Source organism: Nestor notabilis, unplaced genomic scaffold, assembly GCF_000696875.1.
Source record: "Nestor notabilis isolate BGI_N333 unplaced genomic scaffold, ASM69687v1 scaffold7079, whole genome shotgun sequence".
Taxonomy (NCBI): domain Eukaryota; kingdom Metazoa; phylum Chordata; class Aves; order Psittaciformes; family Psittacidae; genus Nestor; species Nestor notabilis.
In genome coordinates, this window is record NW_009944041.1 from 20,077 (window position 1) to 44,085 (window position 24,009).

Consider the following 24,009-nt stretch of genomic DNA (forward strand, 5'->3'; position numbering starts at 1 on the left):
GAGCTTGTAAACATAACGAACTCCTGCTGATTTTCTCTCAGTTGCCTGTGTTGCTGAAGACCAGGGCCCTGCAGTTCTCAGCAAACCACCTTGCTGGGTTTAAGACATCTTCCTAAATCTGGGAGGGCTGAAGCCATGCATGGCTGCGGAGGGCAAGCATGGGGCAGGGCTGTGGAGGCTTTCACAGAGGCACAGTGGAGAGGATGAGGCAGGTCTGGGTGGTCCCTGGGGTGCATGGGGCTGCCATTACCATCGGGAGCAGTTTGGGCTCTGGTCTCAGCTCTCCTCCAGCTTAGGCTTAGGGAGGGGAAGGAGGAGAGATGGGGAGACCTACTGAGCTGATTTAGCAATCCCATTTTTATTAGAGATGCATTTGCTGATTAGCTCTGCATCCTAATGACTTGGGCACAATAAATTACAAAGGAATTTCAGAAACCACTAGGGTTATATTAACATCTCCTGGGGAGGCAGCAGTAAGGTCATTTTCTGGGCCATTAAATGCTTGCCATTTGTTTGCTACCTCTCTGATAGCAATGCCTTTTTTTCTCAATTTCAGCCCAGCACCATCTCAGCAGGCACCGCACACCAGTGACCTTGCATCCTTTGTGCACCATCACTCCCCTTGATCCCCTCTCCCATCTGACCAGCTCCCTTCTATGTCTGCTACAAAAAAAAAGATCACACCTCAAAACCTGTGTGGTGTTTGCAGGCAATTTGCAGCCCACAAAAGAGGCAAAATCCCTCCGAGAGGTAAACTGTCATGGGTGATCTGCCAAGCTCTTGAGATAATAACTCTTTCTGAAATCACAGCAAAAGGGGAAGATTCCTGCTCAGTTCAGCACAGGTCAGAGCAGGCTGTGGGTGTGCACTCCCACCCCTAGCACCGGAGGAGTAAGGAGCAGTATTCTGCATGGCAGTTGAGGAACCAGCTTTACCTTTCAGGGAGATTTTTGGTCCGATCCGGGTGGCCTGACCTGAGCCTTTCTGCTGATAATCTGTAGCAGACACGGGTCAGATCCTACAGGATTTTTGGTGTCTGGCTCCCTGGAGAGCACAGATCCAGGAAGGGTAGTGACTGGCTCACTTTGAGACCCAGGATGGATGTGGCTTGTCCTTGATCACTCAGGGAAGCCTGTGGAGGAGGTGGATACTGATTATCTGCTTCCCAAACCCAGATCATCCACAATGATGGCTAGCCCTCCTTTTCTTCTCCTTGCACTCAGAGCAGCAGGGGCAGAAGGACACCTTGGTGAGTTGCTGAAGGCTGCACACCCCAGGAAGGCAGTGCTGAGCTTCAGTCCATCCCCAGCCCAGATCACACATGCATCAGCTCCTCCAGCACAAGGATGAGTCCAGGACATGGAAATAACCTTGCTTTTTCTTCTCCCTGCAGAGCCAGCTTTCCCAGGCCCTGAATGGGCTGTCAGACAGAGCCAAGGAAGCAAAAGAGTTCCTGGTCCAACTCCGCAACATGGTGCAGCAGATCCAGGTACTGTGTCTCCTGGCTGAGAAACAGCCAGCCCCTTCCCACCAAGATGAGTTGCTATCTGCAATCCTCTGTGCCATCTCCCCACCTTGGTTTGATGGGTGCTCTCCCAAAGGGGCCCACACCTGAGTTTCATATTACTCCCCTGCACCCTCCCAAAAACTGCTCCTCCCAAAGCTGCTTATGTCATGGAGGGAGCAGCAGAGACCCCAGCTCAGCCTGTCTGTGCCATAGGTAGATCCAAGGATGTGGCAGGACAGACCAAACCTGTTCCCCACCTGCTCCCGCTGCATTTGCTGTGAGCCAAGGGTGTAAGCATCCCACATGCTAATGCTATGGATTTGTGAGTTGCAGTGGTGCAGTGGCACATGCAGAAATGGCCCATGTGGTATCACAGTAAAAAATCAGGTTTCCCAATTGAAATGGAGATGTGTGCCGGGTTGTGATGCTCTGCTCTGACCCACAGGAGAACAGCGTGGAGTTCGAGGCCTGCCTGGTCGCCCAGTGTGACGCCCTCATTGATGCCCTCAACAGAAGGAAAGCCCAGTTGCTCTCCCGGGTCAACAAGGAGCACGAGCACAAGTTGAAGGTGAGCCCTTACCCACCAGCTTGAGTGTTGCTTTCTGCAGGGTTGGCACCAGATGGGGATGAGGACTGGTGCTGTTTGTTGGCATGAAGCACCGTAGGAGGAGAGGGGAGGTCACTGGAAAGCCTCTCTTCTTGCTTTCCGCATTAGCTGAATTTCATTTTGCTGCAGATGCCTAGCCTGCTCACAGCGTGACTGGCCTTGAGCAAAGTGCTGCTTCCTCCAGGTCATGGTTCTCACTGAATTATCTACTACTGGGCCAATTACTAGTCCTTATGTCAGAAGTCATGTGTACAGCATCCACAGGCTGGAAAATGACCTTGTTCATGTCCCGTGTTGCTTCTGAGCTACTAGCATGATCCTGCAAGATGCTGAGTGCCTGTAACTTCTGTTGGCTTCAGCTGAATTTGTGTGGCACTTGGTGTCGTGAAATGTCACTTCCATCATCAGGCAGGAGCAGGACTTGCTCTATTTTCTGTGTTTGGTGAGCACCTCATGGCCTCAGGGTGGTGTTTGCACTGAGAGGTGAATTGTTGGCACTGGGGGAGCTGAGATGCAGCTCTCAACGTGAGCACTGAGGTCAGCTGTGAGAACGGGCTCCTGGCTTGTGTCATTCCTGCAGTCATGACACTGTGTCTTTTCAGATCATACGGGGCTGAGAATGGAAGCAAAGGGCCAGACCTCACCTGGGAGTGGTGGAGTGGGTGTAGTAGCAGTGCCCAGTGTCTATGTGACAAGGCAGTTGCACCCTGGCCATCACCGATACAGGCCAGCTGAGGCATTTCACACTGACATCAGTTTGTGCTTTAGGGTGCCTCTTCCAAGGGCATTTCAGTATTCTGGCTAGAAACATCTCTGTCTCTTCTCTGGCTGCACTTGCATCCACCTGGCCTTGTTTTGGCCACCATTCATCCAGGGGGATTCCTGGATGTATATGGATCCTTGCCTAAAATGAGGGAAGAGGCCATCAGTCTCCAGTCTGCCTGCATACGATGGGCACCACAACACAAGGGCTTGTGAGCATTTCCATCAGGAGATGGACAATAGCAGCTTTGTGGGACCAAGCCTGGCATCAATGCTCAATAAAGCAGAACCCCAAACAGGCATGCCATGCCGCTAGCCTGTCTTCTAGGTGCAGAAAAGGCCCCCTCTGCCTAATGGGCTCTTTTCCCTTTTCCCCTTCAGGGCACAGTTAATTAAACTCTCACAAAGCCAAGCAGCACAAAGCAATTTCCCTGCTCAGCACAACACACTGAGGCCTTCCACTTTTTGGCCAGAGGAAGGGATGTGCATCTAGTTTCTTGCTTTTACCAGCACATGTATAGGTACATCCCACCCCCATCCACTGTTGTTACCAGCTGGGCTTTCTCATTAGTAGATCTGGCCCTTAAAAGAAGAAACAGCCCCTGTGTTTCAGGCTGGAGATTGTTAAAATGAGCCCCCAGGCCACCCTCCCTGAAGGACCAAGCCCTTGGAGCTCCCCATGTGTGTGGGAAGGGGGCTGCATGGGTAGGAATAGCTCTGTGGCCCTGCATGCTGCGGCAGATGCGGCACACAAGCCTGCATCCAGTTATCTGTAGCACCACAGCAGGAGGTGTTTAAAACCCAGAAGCTGCTCCCCTCTGCTCTGCAGCCTGTGAGTGTTGGGCAGGTTTTTAGCCTCAAAGTATTTGGATTTCCCTTTTTGGGTTGGAAGGTGTAAGTAATTAACACAGCAGTGCTGCCTTGGTCTTACGCTTATACAGGGAGAGTCTTGCAGCTGTGACCCAGACAAGTGCCAGCTAGAGTCTTGCACACTGAGATTTGCCTCCTGTGGCTTCAGCATCATCAGGCTGAGAACAGTGTCTGCTGCTTCAACGTCATCCCCATACCTTCTGGTTTGGGGACAGGGACAGAGAGGGTCTTGCCTGCTTTCACAAGCTGCAGACAGGACAAGGGGTGCAGGACAGCCTCAGTCCCACTGGACACATCCCTGCTGTCCTCACTGTGCATGCACAGGGCCCCCTGGCCACACCAGGCCACCACTAGCCTGGCCTGCATGTCCATTTGCCACTGCCATGTCCCCAGAGCATCTCAGCTAAGGAGGAGATAAGCAGATAGGTCGAGCAGTGAGACTTAGCTGCGCCATGCAGGAGCCCTTGCAGATCCAAAGTAGTTGCTCCAGCAGCCAGTGTGGAGCTGCAGTGCCCTGACTGCAGCCGATCTCCCCGTGGGCTGCCCCTGCTGAGAGATTGTCTGTCGTGGCACAGGATGGTGCCATGTGAGGGAGAAGAGGCACGGAGGGAGAGACAGTACCACAGGCACCTTTCACCCCACAGCCCAAGCTCCCATTTCTGCGTGGTGCCCAGAGCTGGGGTCATCTTGGTTTCAGGACTGACCTACTCTGGCTTGACAAATATTTCAGGGAGGCGCAAATCCAGGTTTGTGTGTGGGCCAACACTAACTAACGCTAACTCCAGAGTGGGGAGAGGTCTGGGAGGAAATGAACTTGGAAGGGACATTTCCCCGCCTTTCCCCAGCTTCCACCTACACTTGGATTCAGATTAAGAACCTGGGCTTCAAAAAACAGCGTCTGGAGGAGCAGTGGGGCCAGGTGCCTGCTCCACCTCCAGGCCAGACCTCCTTGTCTGTCCTGCTCCTCATTGCTGGCCCTAGTTTTAAGAGGACTGGTATGGTCTTCCCCAAGGGAAGATGTCCTACAGCACTGGCTGGTTTGTGCAAGGGACACAGAAGCTTCCCCGCAGTGTTGTCCCAGGAAGAAATATCTCCTCCATAGCACACATGGACTGAGCACTGCATGCACCTCCTATAAGCTCTTGCCAGTGTTGGCGGGCTGTTCTGGTCTTCTTCTGGCCTTCAGGTCATAGGATGTCTTTGCTCTGTGATTTCACCATGGTGCTTTGGCCACAGAGCCTTTGCAGGCAAACAGTGGTTGTCACACTTCCCAGGGGAGTTAATTATACAGAAAATGCTCACCAAGGGCTCCTGTCCATAGTGCTGGATCACCAGAGATGAAATGGCAGTCCGTGACCTTTCTTCAGGGGTTACAGTCAGGATTTTCCAGGAAGCCCAAGAGAACTTGGTGTCCCTCTTTGGATTAGGTCCCTGGTGATCAGGACTAGTGTGAAAGGATGAGAGACAGGACAGAAGCACAGGTCTAGTTTCCTGTACTGCACCATTTCTATATGGAAATACCAGACAGGACACACAGGTCTGCTAAGCTCATCACAACATGCATTATTTCCCAAAGATGCAGACACCAGACCACTGCTTTATCTTACAAATCCCTCCACACTCTGCACTGTTTTCTCTCTCCATGGTGTCTGACCACCTTGGGAAGGGCATCAGCACTGGGAGCTGGGCACTGAGGATGAGGAGCTCAGCAGAGCTGTGACTGGGCTGCAGGAATGTCCCTGGTTTTCTGATGTCCCTCAAGCTTTCCACTTGTTCTGTTGAAGAGCTGGCTCACATCTGTGCCCCATAGCATCTGTCTATGTGCCATGTTCTCCAGTGGCTCTGCACTGGACACCAGGTCTTCATATCACACTTTCCCATGCTTGCTGGTGCCTACAGAAGCCTTTGATGAGAACAAGCTGTGCAAGCCTCCAGGATGTGTCACCACCAGCATCACACAGGGTTGTTAATGCAGCAGGTCTGCTTTTCCCAGCTCCAGGCTGAGCCTCCTCTCCCAATAGCAAGAGGCAAGTCACCATGGAAACATCCACCTGGAAATGCTCTGCTCAGAGGATGCGTGGTTGTGGGATTCAGCACAATCAAACTGTCGGGATCTGTCCCAGGGATTTTTCCATCTGGGTTTGCAGTGCTGCGGCAAAGCACAGCACTAGTGCTCTGTAACACCGTCCTCCATCCCTACAGCCATGCAGGTGACCAAACTTCATCCATGGTGTGCCCGAGGAGGCTCCATGTCCTCCATGTGACATCCCCAGCAAGACCCATCCTGGACACAGAGGAGCTGAGGTTCAAGTGAGGTTGAGTGTCTTGAAAATCAGTTATCAGACAAGTACTAAAAAGAGGAGGAAGGGGAGGAAGACATGTAAGTAGAGATGAATGCAGATGTTATTGCCTTCTAGGAGCTATATTAAAATGTAAATTATAGTTAATGTCATCTTACAGGGAATAAAAGCTCTTGAAATAAATGTCCTATTTTAAGGTAGTTGTGAACTGCTGTGAGTGCACAGCAAAAGTCCTTTTTATAGGCTGTAATTAGCAGTCAGGTTCTGGCTATTGCCTCCTTTGGCAGCTGAAGGGAAAAGAAGTCCTTTGATAAAAACTACCACAAACAAAATGTATGGAGCTGCCCAGATCCCTTTACCACTTGAGCCATTAGCCCTTTCCCAGAAGATGCCACCATTCAGTGCGGTGTGTTACCAACATAGTTTCAGGAGAGGTTTGTAAACTGTCTACCTCTGTGCAGGATTCATGGCAGCGTGGTTTTTCTGGTTATCTGCCCAACACAGCCTTATTTCTTTGCATGAGGCAAACGCTTGAGGAACTTCCAGATTTCACTTTCAGCTCCTTTTATCGAAATACTCTTCATTACTGGGGTGACAGAGAGCTGAGGTGGAAATCCCAGATGCACAAGGAGAACCCCAGGATACTTAAGGCCATTTGGAAAACTTTTTGTCTTCACTGGCCTTTCTGGGTTTAGACTATGCCTTCAAAGGTGTGGGAGATGTCTATGTCTTATTCTTAAAACCTTTCCTTTCCCTAATCAATGGTACTGTCTGTGTCCCATTTCTCTTGTATAGAGTGCAAAAGCGTAAAGCCAAAGTCCCACTAGGTCCCAACCAGAGAGCCCTCTTCTTGCCTTGAAAACAGTTTGTTGGTAATGAGTGGAACATGGATTACCACTGTTGGCTTGCCTGCTGTGTAGACGCTGCAATTAAACTGCTCTTTCATGCTCTAGTTCTCCAGATAAATAGGTTCTTGGTCCCCAAAGGGGATCACAGTTACAGAAGGGCACGACTGCTGGGGCTAAAGGTGTAGGCTGTGACAGAGCTGCATCCACTGCTTTGGGTGCAGTTTATGAGCACCTAGAGCAGGCTTCTCTGGCCTGCCTCTGCTTGGGTTTTGAATGTCTTCAAGGCTGGAGACTCCACAGCCTCTCTGTTCTGGCCTTTGACCACCTTTACAAAAAAAACAACAACAAAGCTTTTACTTATATTTAAATGGAATTTCTTGTTTGCACCCACATGCATAAAGATTTACGTAGCCTCAGTGGCAGCCTGCAGCAAGGGCTTCCACTCCTGACCAGACCTTTATTAGCAGGGATAATCTGCCAGGAAGCTTGGTAATTAATGAGCTTGGAGCCGCCTTGGCGCTGGCCTCGCCTCACCCTGCTGCCAGGGTGCAGGCAGGGTAGAGGGGCAAAGCTGGGGCTGGCATCTCCATGCCCCAGCTCCATCCTCCCAGGCAGTGCCAGGAAGCCCCACAGCTCCCAGCTAACATTGGAGCAGTGGTGGCAGGTCCCCTCACCTCCACAGGAGCCCTGTCTCTTGGCCAAGTGGGTGCCGAGGAGCCAGACGCATGTCCAGAGCTGTCTTGGGACACTCTGCCTGTCTTCACTGAGCAAATGCTGTTTCTTGGAGGCTCACGTCTGGCTGCAGGTAGCAGATGGCAGTTCTGCTGCTAATGCTTCAAAAGCATCTACTAGGGCAGGGAGAGGCTCACAAATTCATTATCCTGGGCAAACCAGAGATTTAAGCTGCAAAGCAGATAAGAAGATTGTTTACCAGTCCCATCTTCACTGTCTTCCTGGTGGTGTGTGCATTTCCCCAGAGAGGGGTCTCGCATGAAAGAAGGAAGCTGCTTTTCTGGGCGTTCAGGGTGGGATTCCCACTTGCCCATCTGCAGCCCAGCAGGCAGGGAATGCAAAACCTTGCTCTGGCTCAGCCAGTGCACTCAGGATATGCTTTCAAGGTTGGAGCCCACAGTCTGGGCTCATCTCACACTCAGTGTTATGCCACGGTCAGCAGCTATGAGACCCAACATTTACACAGCCAACAACCCTTGCAAGAGCAGAACAACTCCCCAGCACCCTCTCTCTGAGCAGAAGAGATCAAACTAATGCAAGGGACTGCTTTGTGTTGCATGGCAGTGACTGCGGATTGCTGCAAGGCTTTGCACCTTCTGGATCCTATCCCAAAGGACTGACCATCCCTGCTGAGAAATGAAGTCATGGGGTTTGGCTATGCTTTCAGAAAAGGTCAGTGTAGGAGTCCAGATCTCCAGGACTAGCTGTTGTCTCCACTGCATCCCAGCAGAACCATTACAGTGCATTTAAGTGTTAGAAACTGGCATTGAATGAACTCTCCTCTCTAATGACAGTGTTTGAGGCCAAAACTGGTGTGTGCCCATTGTGCTGCTGGCTAGCCCTGTCTCAGAGCAATCCAGCATCTCTGCAACCTTTTGTACACACATCTTCGTCCAGAGGAGCAGTATGGGAGCTCCCTCTGCTGCCTTGTCCGCCCTGCACACAGCCTCCTTCCCATTGCCCGGGCTTGCTCCAGCCTCCCTGTGCTCCAGGCTGGAAACATCAGGTTGGGATTCCAAAAGCAGCAAGGAGTGGATGCTCCCTAAAAACCAGAAGCTGTCTAGGAGAACACTTCCTGCCATTTCACAGAAGCAGATATGTTGTCCCAAGTTGCAAGACTGGTGATTTTTTTCTTCCTGTTAGATGATTAACTAGAGGAGATTAAATTATAATTAAACAACACATGATGTGATTGATTGCCCTGCAGGATTCATTGCCCCTCCTGAAGCCCAGGTTTATTCACCACAGGAGGCTGACATGTGCTTCATTTCACCTCCCCATCCCTCACACCAGTAGGGATGCTCACAGGAGGAGCCCAGGGCATTCATTTTGCTGTGCCTATGGAGTGGGCACACAGGCACTGGGATTCACTGAAATGTTAATTGCTGCTTCTTGCAGCTTTTCTCATCACACTGCAGCTGCAGATGCTGAGGCAAAGCTCATCTTCACTGTCTGTATCATCCTGAATAGCTGCAGTCTCTGGAGCTGCATAGCTTTGTTGAGCCCTAGCAGAGAATTTTACCCAGCTTTAAAGCTCTTACAAGAAAAAAAAAAAATAATCTGCCATGAGCACATTCCTCTAAAGCATAAAATCTCTCTTCCTGAGCTGCTCTGCCAATCTCCTGTGACAGAAGTCCTGCTGTCACCAGTGCAGACCTGCACTGTCTCCTTCTGCAGGGGTTCAGCATGAGGGAGAAGCGAACTTCAAATATACCCTCATGGCATCAGAACCTGAACCCTGTCCTCCCCGCTGTGTTTCAGGGAAGGTCAGCAGAGACTGCAGGCTCCGGCCAAACCACACACTTGCTTGAATTCTGTTGTTGGGATGCTGAAACACATTCCCCTGGGAGAACCATCCATAGCTACAAGAAGACATGCTTTAGCATGCAGCCTGGGCAGCTCCAGGCAGAGCTCAGCATGCTGCAGGGAGCCCTGCCACAAGGCGAGTGGATTTATCTCCTCTCACTGGCACATCTCTCCCTCTGAGCTCATTCCCAGGATCCTGCTGCAGCCGGTGGAGAAAATGAGGCAATTCTGCAGCATGGTCCATCTCAGCTGATGGGAGATGAGTGCTGTCTCTCTAAAACACATCATTAGTGTGAGCTGAGGGAGGTGGTGCATTCATTCCTCTTGGAAATACCAAAATACTTGGAGCCAACCCCACAGCCTGGCTCTGCGCCGAGGATGGATAGGGCAGCCCACAGAGGCTGCAGCAGCAGCTGTTTGTCTGAGGAGGTAGGCATTTGCTTTGCATCAAGTTCATAAGCTGCCATTTGGAAGCTGTCTTAATTAAAGGCAGAACATGGAACTGCCCAGCTGCTTTGAATATCATATGGGTTAATAATTTTGAGCTAAATAAGGCTTGCTGTTTTTCACCAGGTTTTCAAAGATCTGGAATTTGGTGACTGAGCCAGTTTGGCCTTTTTCTGTTCCTTTGAGTCTTTTGTTTCCTTTCGCATTGCCCTGCCCACGGAGCACCAAAGCCCATTTGCTCCCCATCTCCCAAAACCCCACAGCTCCAAGCAATGCTGCTCTCCTTGTCCCATTGCAGGTGGTGCGAGACCAGATTTCTCACTGCACAGTCAAGCTGCGCCAGACCACAGGCCTGATGGAGTACTGCCTGGAGGTCATCAAGGAGAATGACCCCAGTGGCTTCCTGCAGGTTCGTGTGGAGCTCCTCACATCCGGGCTGTGAGGGGAATGGGAAAGCCATTGCACAGCCCAGCGTCATGGGGTAACGCAGCAGAGTTGGGGGAGTTACAACAAGGGTGATGTCCCCAGCTTTTCCAGACATAAAATCAGGGGCCAATCTCTCATTACCTCCAGGTCTGCAGCAGGACAGAAGCAGAACCAAGCCAGGGACATTCTTACTCTTAACAGAGAAAGAGAAGGTTGCAGTAGATGGTGGTGTATCTCTGGAGCAGTGACCACAACATGCTGTCTTGTGGCTCTCCATCAAGAGATGGATATACAGCACTTGAGAAGTTCATCACACCATTCATTCCTGGGCTGGTCCCTTTGGTACTAGACCCTGGCTTTAAAGTAGTCCCTGATGTTCCTGGGGTCCCTCTGCCAATCTGAACCTGCAGTGAAGGGCGATGCTAGAAACCACATGTGATGTCCCAACCTTTGGCATCAGGGGCAGACATGGCAGCCTGGGAGGCACATGGAAGGAGGAAAGCAGGGTAGGGACAAGGCACAGCATACAGTATAGCCCTTGGTAGCTGAGGCTGCTCCTTGCCACCAGATCTCCGACGCTCTCATCAGGAGAGTGCACTTAACTGAGGACCAGTGGGGAAAGGGGACGCTCACACCCCGGATGACCACAGACTTCGACCTGAACCTTGACAACGCCCCTCTGTTGCAGTCCATCCATCAGCTCGACTTTGTCCAGATGAAAGGTAAGAACATTTCCAGTGCCTTTCAAAAGCCTGTCTCCGTCCATGCTGAGCGCTTCTATGCAACTCATCACAGGGAACAGGCCGGAGAGGGAGAGTTTCTCATCTCCTAGCAAGATTGGGCACCTCACACCCAGAGTTACTCCTCTCCCTGTGTATTTTGTATACCTGGGCCATCTGCCTCCCTGTCTCGGATCCCTGGGCAGCTGTGTGCCAGACCAAGGTGCCAGGAGCTTGATTTTTGCATGGCAATGCAAAAGAAAGTGTTCTGCAGGCTGGGACCAGAATCTCAGGAGCAGCACAAGGCACTTCTGAAACCTTTGCTCACACACGTTCACTTGCTCAGTGCTGAGCAGAATCTGGTATGGGCCAGCGAGCAAGCTGCCTGCTGCAGGCAGCCACGCTGTCCCTCCAGACACAAAGGCACAAAGAGCTACACCACTTAGCTTGGGCTCTTCCCCTCCCTCCCATCTCCTCGCTGTTGTTTTAGACCTTCATTTCAGTTTTAATTTCCTCCTCGCTCTGCATTCCCTCTGTGCTCACTCTCCCACACTGCGGAGCTGCTGCATTTGCATCGCTGTGCAGGAAGCAGAGAGCCACTGCAACCTGCGAGCAGTTTGCAACTTGGCAAGTCCTGGGAAGCTGACGGGAGATGCAAATGGGCTGTGACGCAGGGAAGCTCAGGAGGACATTGAACATGGGCTTGTACCTTCAGCTGGTGCAAATGAGCTGCCTGGAGGAGAGGCCACTCACTGCGGGTCTGGCATGGTTCTTCATTGCTGCCATGGATGGGTTTCCTGACTCAGGAGCCATTGCTCACAAAGGCATTTCTCAGTGCTCAGACACAGGAAGGCATTGACCATGTGCTTCCTCTGTAACGATAACGAGCATCTTCAAATAATGACCCCAGTGGTATTTGCTGCAGTGAGAAGGGTGCATTGGGCATGGCTGCTGGGAGCCATCATAGTTGCTTATCATTAGCCAGGCCATTCATGTGAGGTGTCAGAAACACTTTTTGATACTCAGGGGAACCAAAACGTGGCAGGGCTGAGTTACTGTTTTGCTTCCACACCAGTGGTAGAGACGTTAATGTGTTCCTGCCCTCCCTTCTTTCCATTTATCCCAGAGGGGTATTTTTAATTAATAAGGGCAAATCTGCTGCCAGTTTAGCCACCTGCCTTCCTCTGTGGGGCCAGGGCAGAGCTGACGGGGGCTCTCTTCTCATCTCACCCTCACTGTGGAAATCAGTTGTTGTGTTTTGTAGGCTTTGCAGAAGGTTGGGTTTGGATCCCAAACTTGTGTTGCAGCACCAGGGAAGGCAGGGCAACACCAGAGGTCTCGATAAAGAGCAGAGATGAGCAATAGGCATCCCGCATCCATTGCCAGCATATGCTGGGCAGGAGCAGCATCCCTTCTGCTCTATTAGCTGTGACACAAGGGCTTTCTCCACTCAGTTTCTCTAGGTCCTCAGCCTGGTGGTTCCTGAGGAGGTGGAGGAGTCCCAGAGGGAGGTGGTGAATGGTGAACCCTTGCCAGCGTGTCTGTCTTTTCTCTCCCAGGCACCCACAGCTCGTCCACGTCTTGTCTGGATTCTCCATGTCTTTCTTTCACTGGCTCTTGTCAGATTTTGGGCAGTGAAGATGAGGTTGGGGGACAAGCAGCTCTGCTGAGAGGAGGTCTGGGAGGGCTGTCCCTGGCCAGGGGATGGGATGTGTCAGTAGACATCCCCTTTTCCTGTCATGCTGTCACCCCTCTATGTTTTCAGAGCAGGAGCAGGCTACGTTACACACATGCAAATGCCCAACTACATCAGGCTGAGAAGAAAAAGCCCCTACAGTCCCTTACATCCCCTGGGTAGCTGATAGAAGCCTATAGGGTACACAGCCTCCCAGCCTCAGGTCCAGAGGCACGCAGAGGCTGCAGACAGAGACTGTCTGGTGCCTGTTTGGAGACCTCTCTGAAACATACTTGTGCCTCCTGTGCCTCCATGGAGGTGTTGAGCAGCAAGGGCTGTTTGCTGGCTGAGCTGGTTCCCCACAGGCACCCCCAGAGCGGGTGCTCTGCTTGGGACAGCGTGGAGGAACTTGAGCCTTTTTTGGCAGGTATTAGAACAGCAGCATTGAGAGACACACTCACCTTCACCAAGTCTCACATTCATGCAGTTCCCCCCGCCCTTAGGCAGGCTCTGCCATGGCAAAAACATGAGGTGCTCCCTGTTGTGCAGGTCTCAAGGCTTGTCTCTGCCGCTCCAGCATCACTTGTTTTGTTGCAGTGAACTTGTTTGGTGGGAGAGCAGAGCAGTGCTGGCTGCTGGGCTGTAGGTAAGGCCCATGGCTGCAGCCAGCTCTGCAGAGGGTGCAGGAGAGTCTCCCAGAGACCGGCTGCTGTGAAGACTCCGGGCAGTTTCCTACCAGGTATATTGTTGCGCTGCCGTATTTCACCAAAATGCATTAGAAAGCAAGAAGAAAGCAGAGAAGCTCTTGGGGAAACCTCAGCTTCACCATCTGTGGGGTGGAGGAATTCAGAGGAGCTTGTTTGGAGAACGGCCCTTTCTGCTTCCCCCCACCTCACACCCAGAGACCACAGTTAATCCCTTGTGCTGTGCTGGCTTCACACCGAGGCAATAACTGCATCCTTCATGCTCCAGCTGAGACGCGCGTGCTGCTCCTCTGTGGTGCCAGCAGCCAGGGTTACACTAATTTGTGTTTAGTTTCCTCCCCAGTGCCGGCCCCCCCGATCCTGCAGCTAGAGGAGTGCTGCACCCACAACAACAGTGCCACCTTGTCCTGGAAGCAGCCCCCCTTGTCGACGGTGCAGGTGGAAGGCTACATCCTGGAGCTTGATGATGGCAACGGTGGCCAGTTCAGGGTAGGTGCTCAGACCATGAACCAGGCCCAGCAGTGAGATGTTGCTCCTGGGTCTAGTGTTTTCCTGCCAGAAAGTGACCAAAGAGTTCCCCAGACTTCTTGCAAGGCCCCTCTTGCCCTGGAGACATGAGGCTTGGTGCTGGGGTGCCCAGAGAAGCCAACGGTGCGGACAAGCTGCAGGCTCTTGATGGGGACGAGGTTATTTGAGGGAGTGGAAATACCTTTCCAGTGACCAATATGACTTTCAAACGCAAAGAGCGCATTTGAAGCTCCATCTTTCTAGGGTGATAAGTATTTCATGCAAGGTATTCTAATTGCCATGAAGGACTCACGGTTTGCCAGGTGCCAGCAAGCAGAGGTGTTTAATGCCTGAAGGCTTTTAAATTGCTGTAATTACACAATTAAAATGAATTTTGTCTGATCTGACACGCCGATAATTATCCTGGTGTGTTCACATCCACCAAGAGCGGGTGCAGGGACCAGCCCATTACGTTTTCTGAATTCATACACAAGAAATTCAGTTGGGCAGGAGCCAAAGCAAAGTTGGGGTAGAAGAGAGGTGACATGAGTGGGTTCTGGAGAGAGAAGGAGGCAGGAGTCTGGGCGTGAGGAGACCAAGGCTCAACACAGCAGTCCCAGCAAGGCCAGGGCAATTCCCAAGCACTCCAGCCTTCTCTCATCCCACCAGCAGCGGGAAGGGACTTGAATGTGCGTGGTGTTCCTGCTGCTGGGGTAAGAGAGGGCTTCTGCACCCGACTGCACACAGCTGGTGGCACTAAGGGGAACATCTCTGGCTTCTCAAATCATTGATCCATTCTCCTGCCTGCCAGCAGTGAGCTTACCATGTCAGGCAGCGATTTGTCCATTGAGCTGGGAGTGACAACTATCATACAGGTAGCAGTTCCTGCCAAGAGCAGGTCAATTCTCCAGCCGTTGGAGCATCTTTGTGGCCTCCTGGACTCATCCTAACAGGTCTGTGTACTTCTTATGTTGGGGACCCAGAGCTGAACACAGGACTGCAGGTGGGGTTTCATGAGGGTGGAGAAGAGCTAGAGAGTCAGCTCTCTCGACCTGCTGGCCACGCTTCTTGTGATGCAGCCCAAAGTATGAGCAAGGAACAAATCAGAGGGTTATTTTGCTCTGCCTTAGTCATACACAGTGCTTGTAAGTCTGGCCCAGGTAGAAAACATGGTTGAACCCTGTGCATCACAGCTGCCGGGAGCTGTTCTCCCACCCCTGGGACGCCGTGGTCAGGGCACTAATTGTGCTTGCTTTGCAGGAGGTGTATGTGGGCAAGGAGACCATGTGCACGGTGGATGGGCTTCACTTCAACAGCACGTACAGCGCGCGTGTCAAAGCCTTCAACAAAACAGGAGTCAGCCCATACAGCAAGACTCTGGTCCTCCAGACATCTGAGGGTAAGGCATTGCAACAGCTCCAGCTCAACGCGCTCGGACACGGCTCACACGCACGCATGGGGCCCATCCAGCACACCTAAGCTTAGCATTGCAATACAAGGAACCGCTCTGCTGGTCCTCCAGTTCCAAAAAAAGCAATCGCTGCAGGAAAGGAAAGCCAGTGCTGACGGGAGGGAAAGGATTGTGTGAGGAGCCTTGAACAGTGCCAGAGCTTGTCCCTTGCCCCTTTCCTTTACAGAATATGTGCTTTGGGGAGGTACAGAGAGAGGCATCCTGCAGAGAGATGTTTAAAATCTGGGCGTAGCAGGGTTTGTATTACACAAAGGGAAGCTCACATGTTTTCAATAATTCCATTTAAAACAAAACGCTGTCACATTGCTCCTGGAGCACCAAGGGCTGTGCATGGCTGCACAGTGCCATAACCACACGATGTCTGCTTCAGCCCCTGGCAGGGCACAGCAGAGAGCAGAGGGACGATGGAGCCACACGGGTGTCCTTGTTGACACTGGGTGTGCAGCCCCGCCAGCATCGTCTGCATCACCCTGCACTGCAGCCTCTCAGTTAGAATATTAAAGACTTCCTTGCAGGTTGCAGAGGAGTCTCCCCGCCTGACTTTAAGTACATTTGTCACACCAGGCACTTAATCCGTCGTCGAAAATTGGCTTGCTTCTGACATGCAGGTGGAGAATCCTAAGGCTGGCTCCAGGACACGAGATGAGACTCAGATACAGCTGTGAAGGAAGGATTCAGCCCCCACCAGCACGTCTGCTGCCCTGTAGCCTTGCTGCCAGGCAAGAAACCTCTCCTTGAGAGTTTTCCACGCTTGATGGAATCCCTTTTCCTTACTCCCAGGCTAAAATATCTCTTTTCAAGCCATGTGAAGATTGTGCATCGTGGCAGCATCACCAGACCTGGCTGGCAGCTGGCTCCAGAGCAGCACCATGTTCCTGCAGCCCCAGCAGCTGCTGGCAGATGCAGTCTGGGGTCAGGAGGGAACACACACAGCTCATGGGGCTGCAGGTGGGGTGGAAGGAAGGTGAGAGCCTTCTTGCCACAGAGCGTCTCTGGTGTCTTTGAGCAAGGAGAAAAAAGGGGTTTCTGCTGAAAGAATAGAAGATGAAAGCAGAGGAAGGCTATGCTTCACCAGCCTTTGCAGGAGACAGCAGAGCGTTGGCTTCTCATCACATTTGTATCTCATTAGATCCATTTGAGACACAGTGTCCTAACCAAAACCAGCTGGGCTTTAAGTTGTCCTAGCCAGGAGTTTGCAGGCTCCCAACTATGATCTTTCCAGCTCTGCTTTCCTCTCACAGGTGTTTTTACTGTCAAGGCAAGCTCGCCTATTGCACAGCTCCAAAATATGAAAGAACCTGGGAGAAAGTAGCTGTTCATGGTCCCAGCAGGCCAGGCTGTGCTTGGGGCTGATGCCTTGGTCTGTTCCAGCAAACAAAAGTTTCACTCTTCTGAGCATTAGATGAAAGTTTGCTGCATTCAGCCTTTTCACTGAATGGGCTTTTGAATTTGTTATTCCAACACTAAAGAAAGAGGGAGAAAATTCAAATGGGCCTGGAGCATTTTCTGCTCTTTGTGGCCATCTGAGCTGTTTGGACTCAAAGTTAAATACGTTATGTGCATCTTCCACATATTTGAGTGACTTGTTAAATAGAGCCACCTCACACATCACAGCTGTCGTTTCTGGCCTTCACAACAGCATCAGGCCTTTAAGTGATGTTTTGTCTGAAGTAGGCTTAGCTTTTCCCTTCAGCCATGCTCTGCAGCTTCCTGCAAAGTGTTCATGCAGGAAGAGAGGACAAAAGAAGAGACAGGCTCGGTGTGAAGAAAACATCTCTCTGAACACGGCTGTCCTGCTGTTAGTGGTTATGAGAAATTCTGCTTAGAGGGTGTTACTTCAAAGCTGGCTTCTAGTCCTAGCACACAAGATCCTTATCTGCAGCCTGTGGAATTTAATTGAAGTCTTTCTTCTGCCTTCAGTGAGCAGCGAAATGGGCTGTAGAGGCTAGCGGGGAGTGAAACATCCTGCAGGGTCTCAGTATCTGAAGAGAATAAGGGTAAGAAGAGGGTAAAATTGTGTCTGCACTCTGTGGTCCTGCCCAGCCAAACAGCCAAGGTGAGCCAGGCAGCACCAATGGGAATGTCCCGTGGGAAGCCAGCACACACACAAGCTTACAGCAAGGCGCAGAGCACCTACCCAGCACGTCTTCTCCTGCTCGTCTGACAGGAAACTACATTTTCCAGCTGAGGAAACTGCAGTTCAGTCTTCAACGATGGTGCTTGGTGCCAGCAGCAGAGCAAGATGGCTCCTGGCTGGGAGGTCTGTGTCCTGCAGCCCTTCCCATGTGCTGGGCCCTCTGGGACACAGATCATCATCATCATCACAGCCACACGTCAGCAAGGGCTGAAGGCAACAGTCCTTACCTTGAACTTCTCACTAGCGCCTCTCACTAGCTGATGTCAGGTTGTTCCACTGCAGCCCTAGGAGTGCCTCTTGCTCTGTCATGTCTTAGCCAGTGCCCCCAGAACCATCACTGGGACATGGGACCTGGCTTAAACTCACTGTTTCTTCAGCACCTGAGTGAATTTCTTCTGTAGGCTTGGAAATGAGTCTGGAAGACAGTTTGCAAGGTGACACTGTGCCAAGGCACAGACACTTTATAAAGCCTTCTCCTCCCTGGGCAGCCCAAGCTCTTTTGTCTTTCATCATGCAGCAGATGTTCCAGCCTCTGGCCTGTCTCCTGATTTTGAGGCACAGTCTGTTTTCCTCCTGGCATGTTCCCATTTTCAGCCTACCCAGTGGTTACTTGGTGCATCTTTGGCTGTGGTAACAGCAGCCTCTGAAAGGCTCTGCAGAAGCCCCTGGCTCTGGTCTGTTGGTCATGGTGGGATGTGAACAGCCACCCCAGGAACAGGCACCGAATGGACTGTGACAAGGAACAGAGAAGACTCCCAGTTGGAGTGGGATCAGGGTCTGCAGGTGGGCTGGCTGCTGGGCTGCTTTTGTCTGCAAGGATTTTTGAGATGTCTTCTGCATCCCTCCAGTGTTGTGTTTTCCCACGGGCTGTCCAGCAGGCTGGATGGTGGATTGAAGGACCAAGTGGCCCGGTGGAGATGGAGAAGAGCAGCTCAGCAGTGCTGGTGGGGACTGTCCCTGCTCCCCAGGGCCAGATCTGTGCTCCTGGCTGGTGCAGAGGTTTGACCTCCCTCCTGCCAAAACCTGCTGCTCCGTTCTCACCTTACCCCAGGTCTTTTTTGCCCACACCTTGGCCCTTCCACTGGGCTGCTTTGTGCCTTCAGCCACACTCTACTGGGCACATGCTGCTTGCAGCCATGCAGCAGGGGAAGAGCTGAGGCTCCACCTCCCCTTCTCTCAACTGCTGAGTGTCCAGCTTTAGGCACAGCTGCAGAGTTTCAAGGCAAGCCTGGTTTTGGTTTATGATATCTTTGGTGAGACACAAGCCTCGGAGCAGCGGGTCAGGGAGGAACATGTGTCTTGTCACACCCTGTGCCCTGCCATCCCTTCTCTTGGGTTCCCAAATTAGTCCAACTCTGCCAGCGCCACAGGCATCCGCTCCTGGGCACCTCTGCCTTCATGGGGATGTGGCAGAGAGATGAGTACCCCAGCCTGAGAGCCCTTCCCCAGCCTAGTTGAACACCAGAAACTTTTCTCTTCTTTCAAGCCCAGTTCCTCATCTGGGGCTCAACTTTAAGTTCCTTACCAGCCATGGAGTGATCCTCAGCAGCAACCAAGTCTTTTTAACCAGCAGCTTTTGGTAAACAACAGAAGGGAAAATAGTCTGCAAGGAGCTATAGGAACATAAAATGCTAGTTAGGGAGAGTCATGAGCACAGCTACTCTTGGTAGTAGTTTCTCTCACTCTTGGTTAGAGGACATGTTCCTCCCTAACCTTGGCCTCCGTTTATTGACCTGTTGTATAATAATTTATCTAACCTTTATGAACCCACTGACACTCTTTGCTTCCACAGTCTCGTGCAGAAGCACGTTGCAGCAGTTAAAACCCAGTGTGCAAAGAAATGCTTCCTTTTATTTGTTTTAACGTGATTTCTAGCTCAATCCCTATTCACAGCTGAGACAGGAAGGCTGGGGATATGGTGTTTGGGAGTTTATCTGATTCGAATGTGTAGAGAATGGTGTATTCCACATTTCCATATTAACGTATCCCTTGACAAGGCGAGGGAAGAAATTGCAGGAGATGACCGTTCATGGTAGTGGGGAACAGAAACCTATGACCCAAGAGATTGCCTATACTCTGACATTGTGCTGTGAATCACATGAGTTAAATTCTTACTGTAAGGCTCAGATGTGTTTTGACAGGTACAAAGGGATACCAAGAACACAACATCCCGAACAACCTTTGAGTAAGGTGGGTGCTTGGTGGTACTTAGGGTAATATAGCTTAGTGCAGCCCTGCAGAAATGCCTTTCAGCGTTACCAACTGACTAGTTTTTACGCCACTAATTATTGTGCACAAAAAGGTATGAATGTATTAAAGCACGATGGGAAGTGTGCATGGTAACTTGTGAATTTTTTTAGGTGCGTTACTGTGAAGAGGTGCAGGACTCACTTTTAAAGACAAGCATATTGAACTTGTCACGATGACATGGGAACATTTTGGAAGATGAAAGTATGTTTATTGCCAATACTGTCAGAGGCAAGGCTTTCCTGGAGGGTCTCGCTGGGTTGCACAGCACCAGACATTTCTGCTCTACACACCATACGCGCACTCGCTGCAGCAGAGCAGGGTCCGTGCGTGCCGAAGCGTCTGTGCTCCGGTCTGAGGTCTGGTCTCGGGCAATGGAGTGACACTACCCAGCAGATCCCATTTCTGATCTCTAGTTTGCATTGATCTTACATTTAGACACGCAGTCAGAAGAACAGACCCTCCCTTTTCCAGTGCCTTTGGAAAGATCGCAGCTTCGTAGAATGAGTCCTTTCTCCTCCACCCTTAATCTACAACCCAGCTTTCCGGGGAGATCCTACTTTGAGCTAAGATCTTCGGCCCACCAGCTGAGCTTGCATTCTTCTTTACAGTCCCTGAATTCAGCTGGTGAGCTGAGTGCCTCTGGCATTTCCTCTTGGTCTGTGCTTCTGGGCATCTCCAAAGTATTTGTTTGTTTTGTTCCGTTGTGTTTGTTTTTCCCATGACATGCGGATAGCAGGGGAAGCTCCTTCTGTTTGTCAGTGGCCTGCTCCTGCTGCAGAGGGAGTTCAGTGGCATAGTTCTCGTGGTGTTTTCATCTGTACATACCAGCACGGCTAGGTGTGGGGTGATGGAGCAGCACAGTAACTCCTTACATGGGTGCTGTTCTTGGCAGGGCCAGCAGGGCTGAACCATTTCCCACAGCCAGCCAGCTGAGCAGATCACCCATCTCTAGTTTACGTTGATTTTGTGTCCAAGGACAGTCAGAAGAACAGACCCTGGGAGAAACCTGTGAGGACATCTCAATGGTTTGCTTTCCCTATAAAACCAGGAAATGTAGCCTCTGCTGTGAGATTTGTTTTATGAAATTAGTTTGCTCTAGACCTCTCTTAAGAAGGAAGCAAGTCTAGATGCAAGCAAGGTCTAGCTAAGGCCAGCTCACAGATCCTTTGCAGTCTGGCTGCTTCAGAACCTGAAGATGTGGGCTCTTGTCCACTCAGCTTTGAGCACTGCACTCAGCTTGTGCAAAACCAGATGGGATCGTATCGAACTCCTGTTTTCTGCAGAGCAGAGGAAACCACTCCTGTGAAACCTTGCTCATCTGGCAGCACCCACAAGTGCTTTGCTTGTGCCCGGTCCTCACGGGCTGCGGTGGGATGTAGGCAGTACAGGCAGAATGAGTGACAGTATCGGGCAGCCAGCGAAGGAGCCACAGGCACAGAGTATCTCTGAGCTATTTTCTAACCAGTCTTCGCACACCTTCCGTTGCTAAAGATCCTGGGCCCTGATTCTTCCACCAGTCTGGATTTACACCACTCCATGGGCTCCAATGGAGTTGATTCATGGCTTCCTCTGGTGTAAGCCCAGGAAGAATGGGGGCCCCTGATTGATTTCCATCCCTTAACCCGGAATGAGGAATGCTGCAGCATGACCCTTGCCAGAATAACCTGGGACCCTGCAACTTTCTTTTCTTTGTGCTTCTTATGTTTTTTTCCTCATCGTACTGCTGTGCGCTAATGGCTTGAACTCTGTTTTGTTACGGACGGTTCTTACTTTGTGTCCAGTGTACCGAGATCCACTGCGATGGCCATGAGCAATACTTGTGTGTGCAGTACGGACCTTGCAGCCGTGCTCTGGGGTGGTGGGGTCCTGAATGTGCCCGTGTGTCCGTGCTGTTTCGCACTCGGGTGAACTTGTATCACAGCGATGCGCAGAGACCTTGAAAATACTTTTTGAATAGGGGCACGGGGCTCGATTCATTAAAACAGCCTCTGGAGGTGCTGCCTGGCACTCACCAGCAGCATGGCAGGGCACACAACTGCAGCCAGATGCTTCCCCAGCAACACATGTCAGCAGGGTGAAAAGCCTGCTTCCTTGCCAGAGGAAAGGTGAACACCAGTCACAGAGCTAGACACGGGAGTCCTTAAAATACATGAATGCCCTCCCATGCAGTGCCAACATGGGGCTTCATGTTGCCTTCTTCTCCTTATGAGGACAAGTTCCTGGATCAGGACAAGCTCCTGGCTCCCAGGAGGTGTTTGTGGCCAGTGGTCAGACACAGCCCAGTCACAGGAGGATGAAGGGCACCCCAACACATCCTGCCTGCACAGCTGCAGTTGAATCTACAGCCCAGTGCCCTCTGGGTGCTATCGGGGGTCTGCAGCCAGGCATCTGCCCCCAGAGACCCCCTCCCCTGTTCCATTCCTGCCCAGGCCACACACACAGTAGAGGAGGCACTCTCGGGGAGCTCGGTGGTCCCTATTCAGTGAACACACCAATGGCTGTTCTTTCATCAGGCCCTGTCCTCCAAGGACTGGTTTTTAAGCAATTCAACTGAGAGTCAATCTAGAGAATATTTACCAAGAAGCCAAGATACTCTGCCAAGGCTAAAATTTCCTGCCTCTTTTCTGGAGGAACGTCCAATGATTTGGCATCCTGAGCAGTTGTCAATCAGGACTTGATGCTCTTGATGGCTGTGGTGGGATTTGGCAATAAAAGAGCAGATACTCCACACTTCCCAGAGGTGAGACTCAACAAAATAGCCAACAGTCCACACTCAAACTCACAGGCTGCATTTGTGACCCTTTCCATGCTCTCTGGCTTTTAATGAATCAGGCCTCCCGTGGCTGGCTGGATGCTTACTTAATGGTTCACTGCTGATGGGTGGTTTTTAGGCGGTTGTTGTTTCTTAGCTGTGATGTGTGAAATGTAGTATCTCTTTATAGGATGCAATTTTGACATTCAAGGAACGCCTTACTCTCAATTAGGCAAGTATATTTATTACAATTAAGTGGTACCTACTCCACATTGATCATCCTTTTTTCTTGTTTAATCTTTAACTTTCGTTTGGTGACTGAGCAGCATTTCTTGCGCACACCCTGCTTGCACAGTGCTCTTGGATGTCATGGCAGTAGGCAAATATGGAGGAGGAATGATGATTGCCATACAATGTAAAGGCACTTTAAGTTTTCCCCCATATGGTTTTAAAGTAAAGCCTGAAGTCAGTTCTCTGGATGCAGCCCTGTAATTAAAAACTCCTTGTCCTGCTCAAAGCAGTATGTATTCCAGTTCATTAAGGGCTGAACATGGGCCAAATGCCGAGGAGGTGATTAGCCCCTCTGCAGCTAATTGGAGCAAGTGCTGGTGGTAGCCACTTGCCTGTCCCTGTCAGACTGCCTGCACGGTCAGGCCCGTTCATTCCCGTGGGAATGCAGTCCCGTGCCCAGCCCTACAGGACTCCTACCTTGGGCAGTTCACCACAGCCTGAGCCCATCCTCCCTCACTGTCTCCCCCTCTTCATGGAAAGCGCTGACAGGTCCGTGTGAAGCAGGCAAGCAGAAACTGTTTCTCGTTCCTTTCTTTACCCAACTTTACGTGCTGTTTTCTCTCCTGCATGCCTGTCCTTGGGAATGACCACAGTTGACATTAAAAAAATGGTGGCAGGTACGGAATCACCTCTGTCGAGTTGCAAAAGTGGGGCACCCGCGTGCATGTGAGCTGTCCTGTGAAACGATCCAATAAACCGATGAATAAATCTCACCAGAGTGTTTCATTTTTCAAGCCGTATTTACTCCTGCAGGCGTAAGAGTGTTTTGTGGATGTGTCAGTTCACGTTTCAGTGACCGCTGGAGAAAACCACCTAGGGAACCAGGCTGGTGGCTTGTGAAACCCTGTGCCTCTGTCTTGTCAAGGACGTGACACTGTATCTGTCAGATTTGCAGTAACCAAGTCCTGTGCATTTAAACCAGCAGCCGTACCAAGTCATGGAGGTTTTTGCACATTTTCCAGCTTTCCCATGAGCTAGCTCTTGTCTTACGTGTGGCCAGTTGCTCCTCAGGGATAATTCTTGGTGTGACATGGCATTTCTGTCAATGTAGACCTCTGTATGTGCTTTTGGTTCCCGGGACTGCCAGCCCTCAAATACACACACAGTTTATCTGCTAATTGTAGAATTATAGAATCCTAGAATGGTTTGAGTTGGAAGGGACCTTAAAGCTCATCCAGTTCCAACCCCCTGCCACAGG

The 24,009-nt window shown here is 51.2% G+C and overlaps 1 protein-coding gene across 1 annotated transcript in view; it reads left to right on the top strand.

Moving 5' to 3' along the window:
* Positions 1–1,393: 1,393 nt before the first annotated feature.
* The window catches only part of TRIM9 (tripartite motif containing 9), a gene marked incomplete at its 5' end in the record, with an annotated part of 26,962 nt that continues 4,346 nt past the window's right edge, over positions 1,394–24,009 (top strand). The window contains 6 exons of the mRNA XM_010022233.1: positions 1,394–1,489; positions 1,953–2,075; positions 10,178–10,288; positions 10,874–11,027; positions 13,747–13,892; positions 15,171–15,309. Of these exons, the coding sequence (XP_010020535.1) occupies positions 1,394–1,489; positions 1,953–2,075; positions 10,178–10,288; positions 10,874–11,027; positions 13,747–13,892; positions 15,171–15,309 (769 nt within the window). The remainder of the gene's footprint in view (positions 1,490–1,952; positions 2,076–10,177; positions 10,289–10,873; positions 11,028–13,746; positions 13,893–15,170; positions 15,310–24,009) is intronic.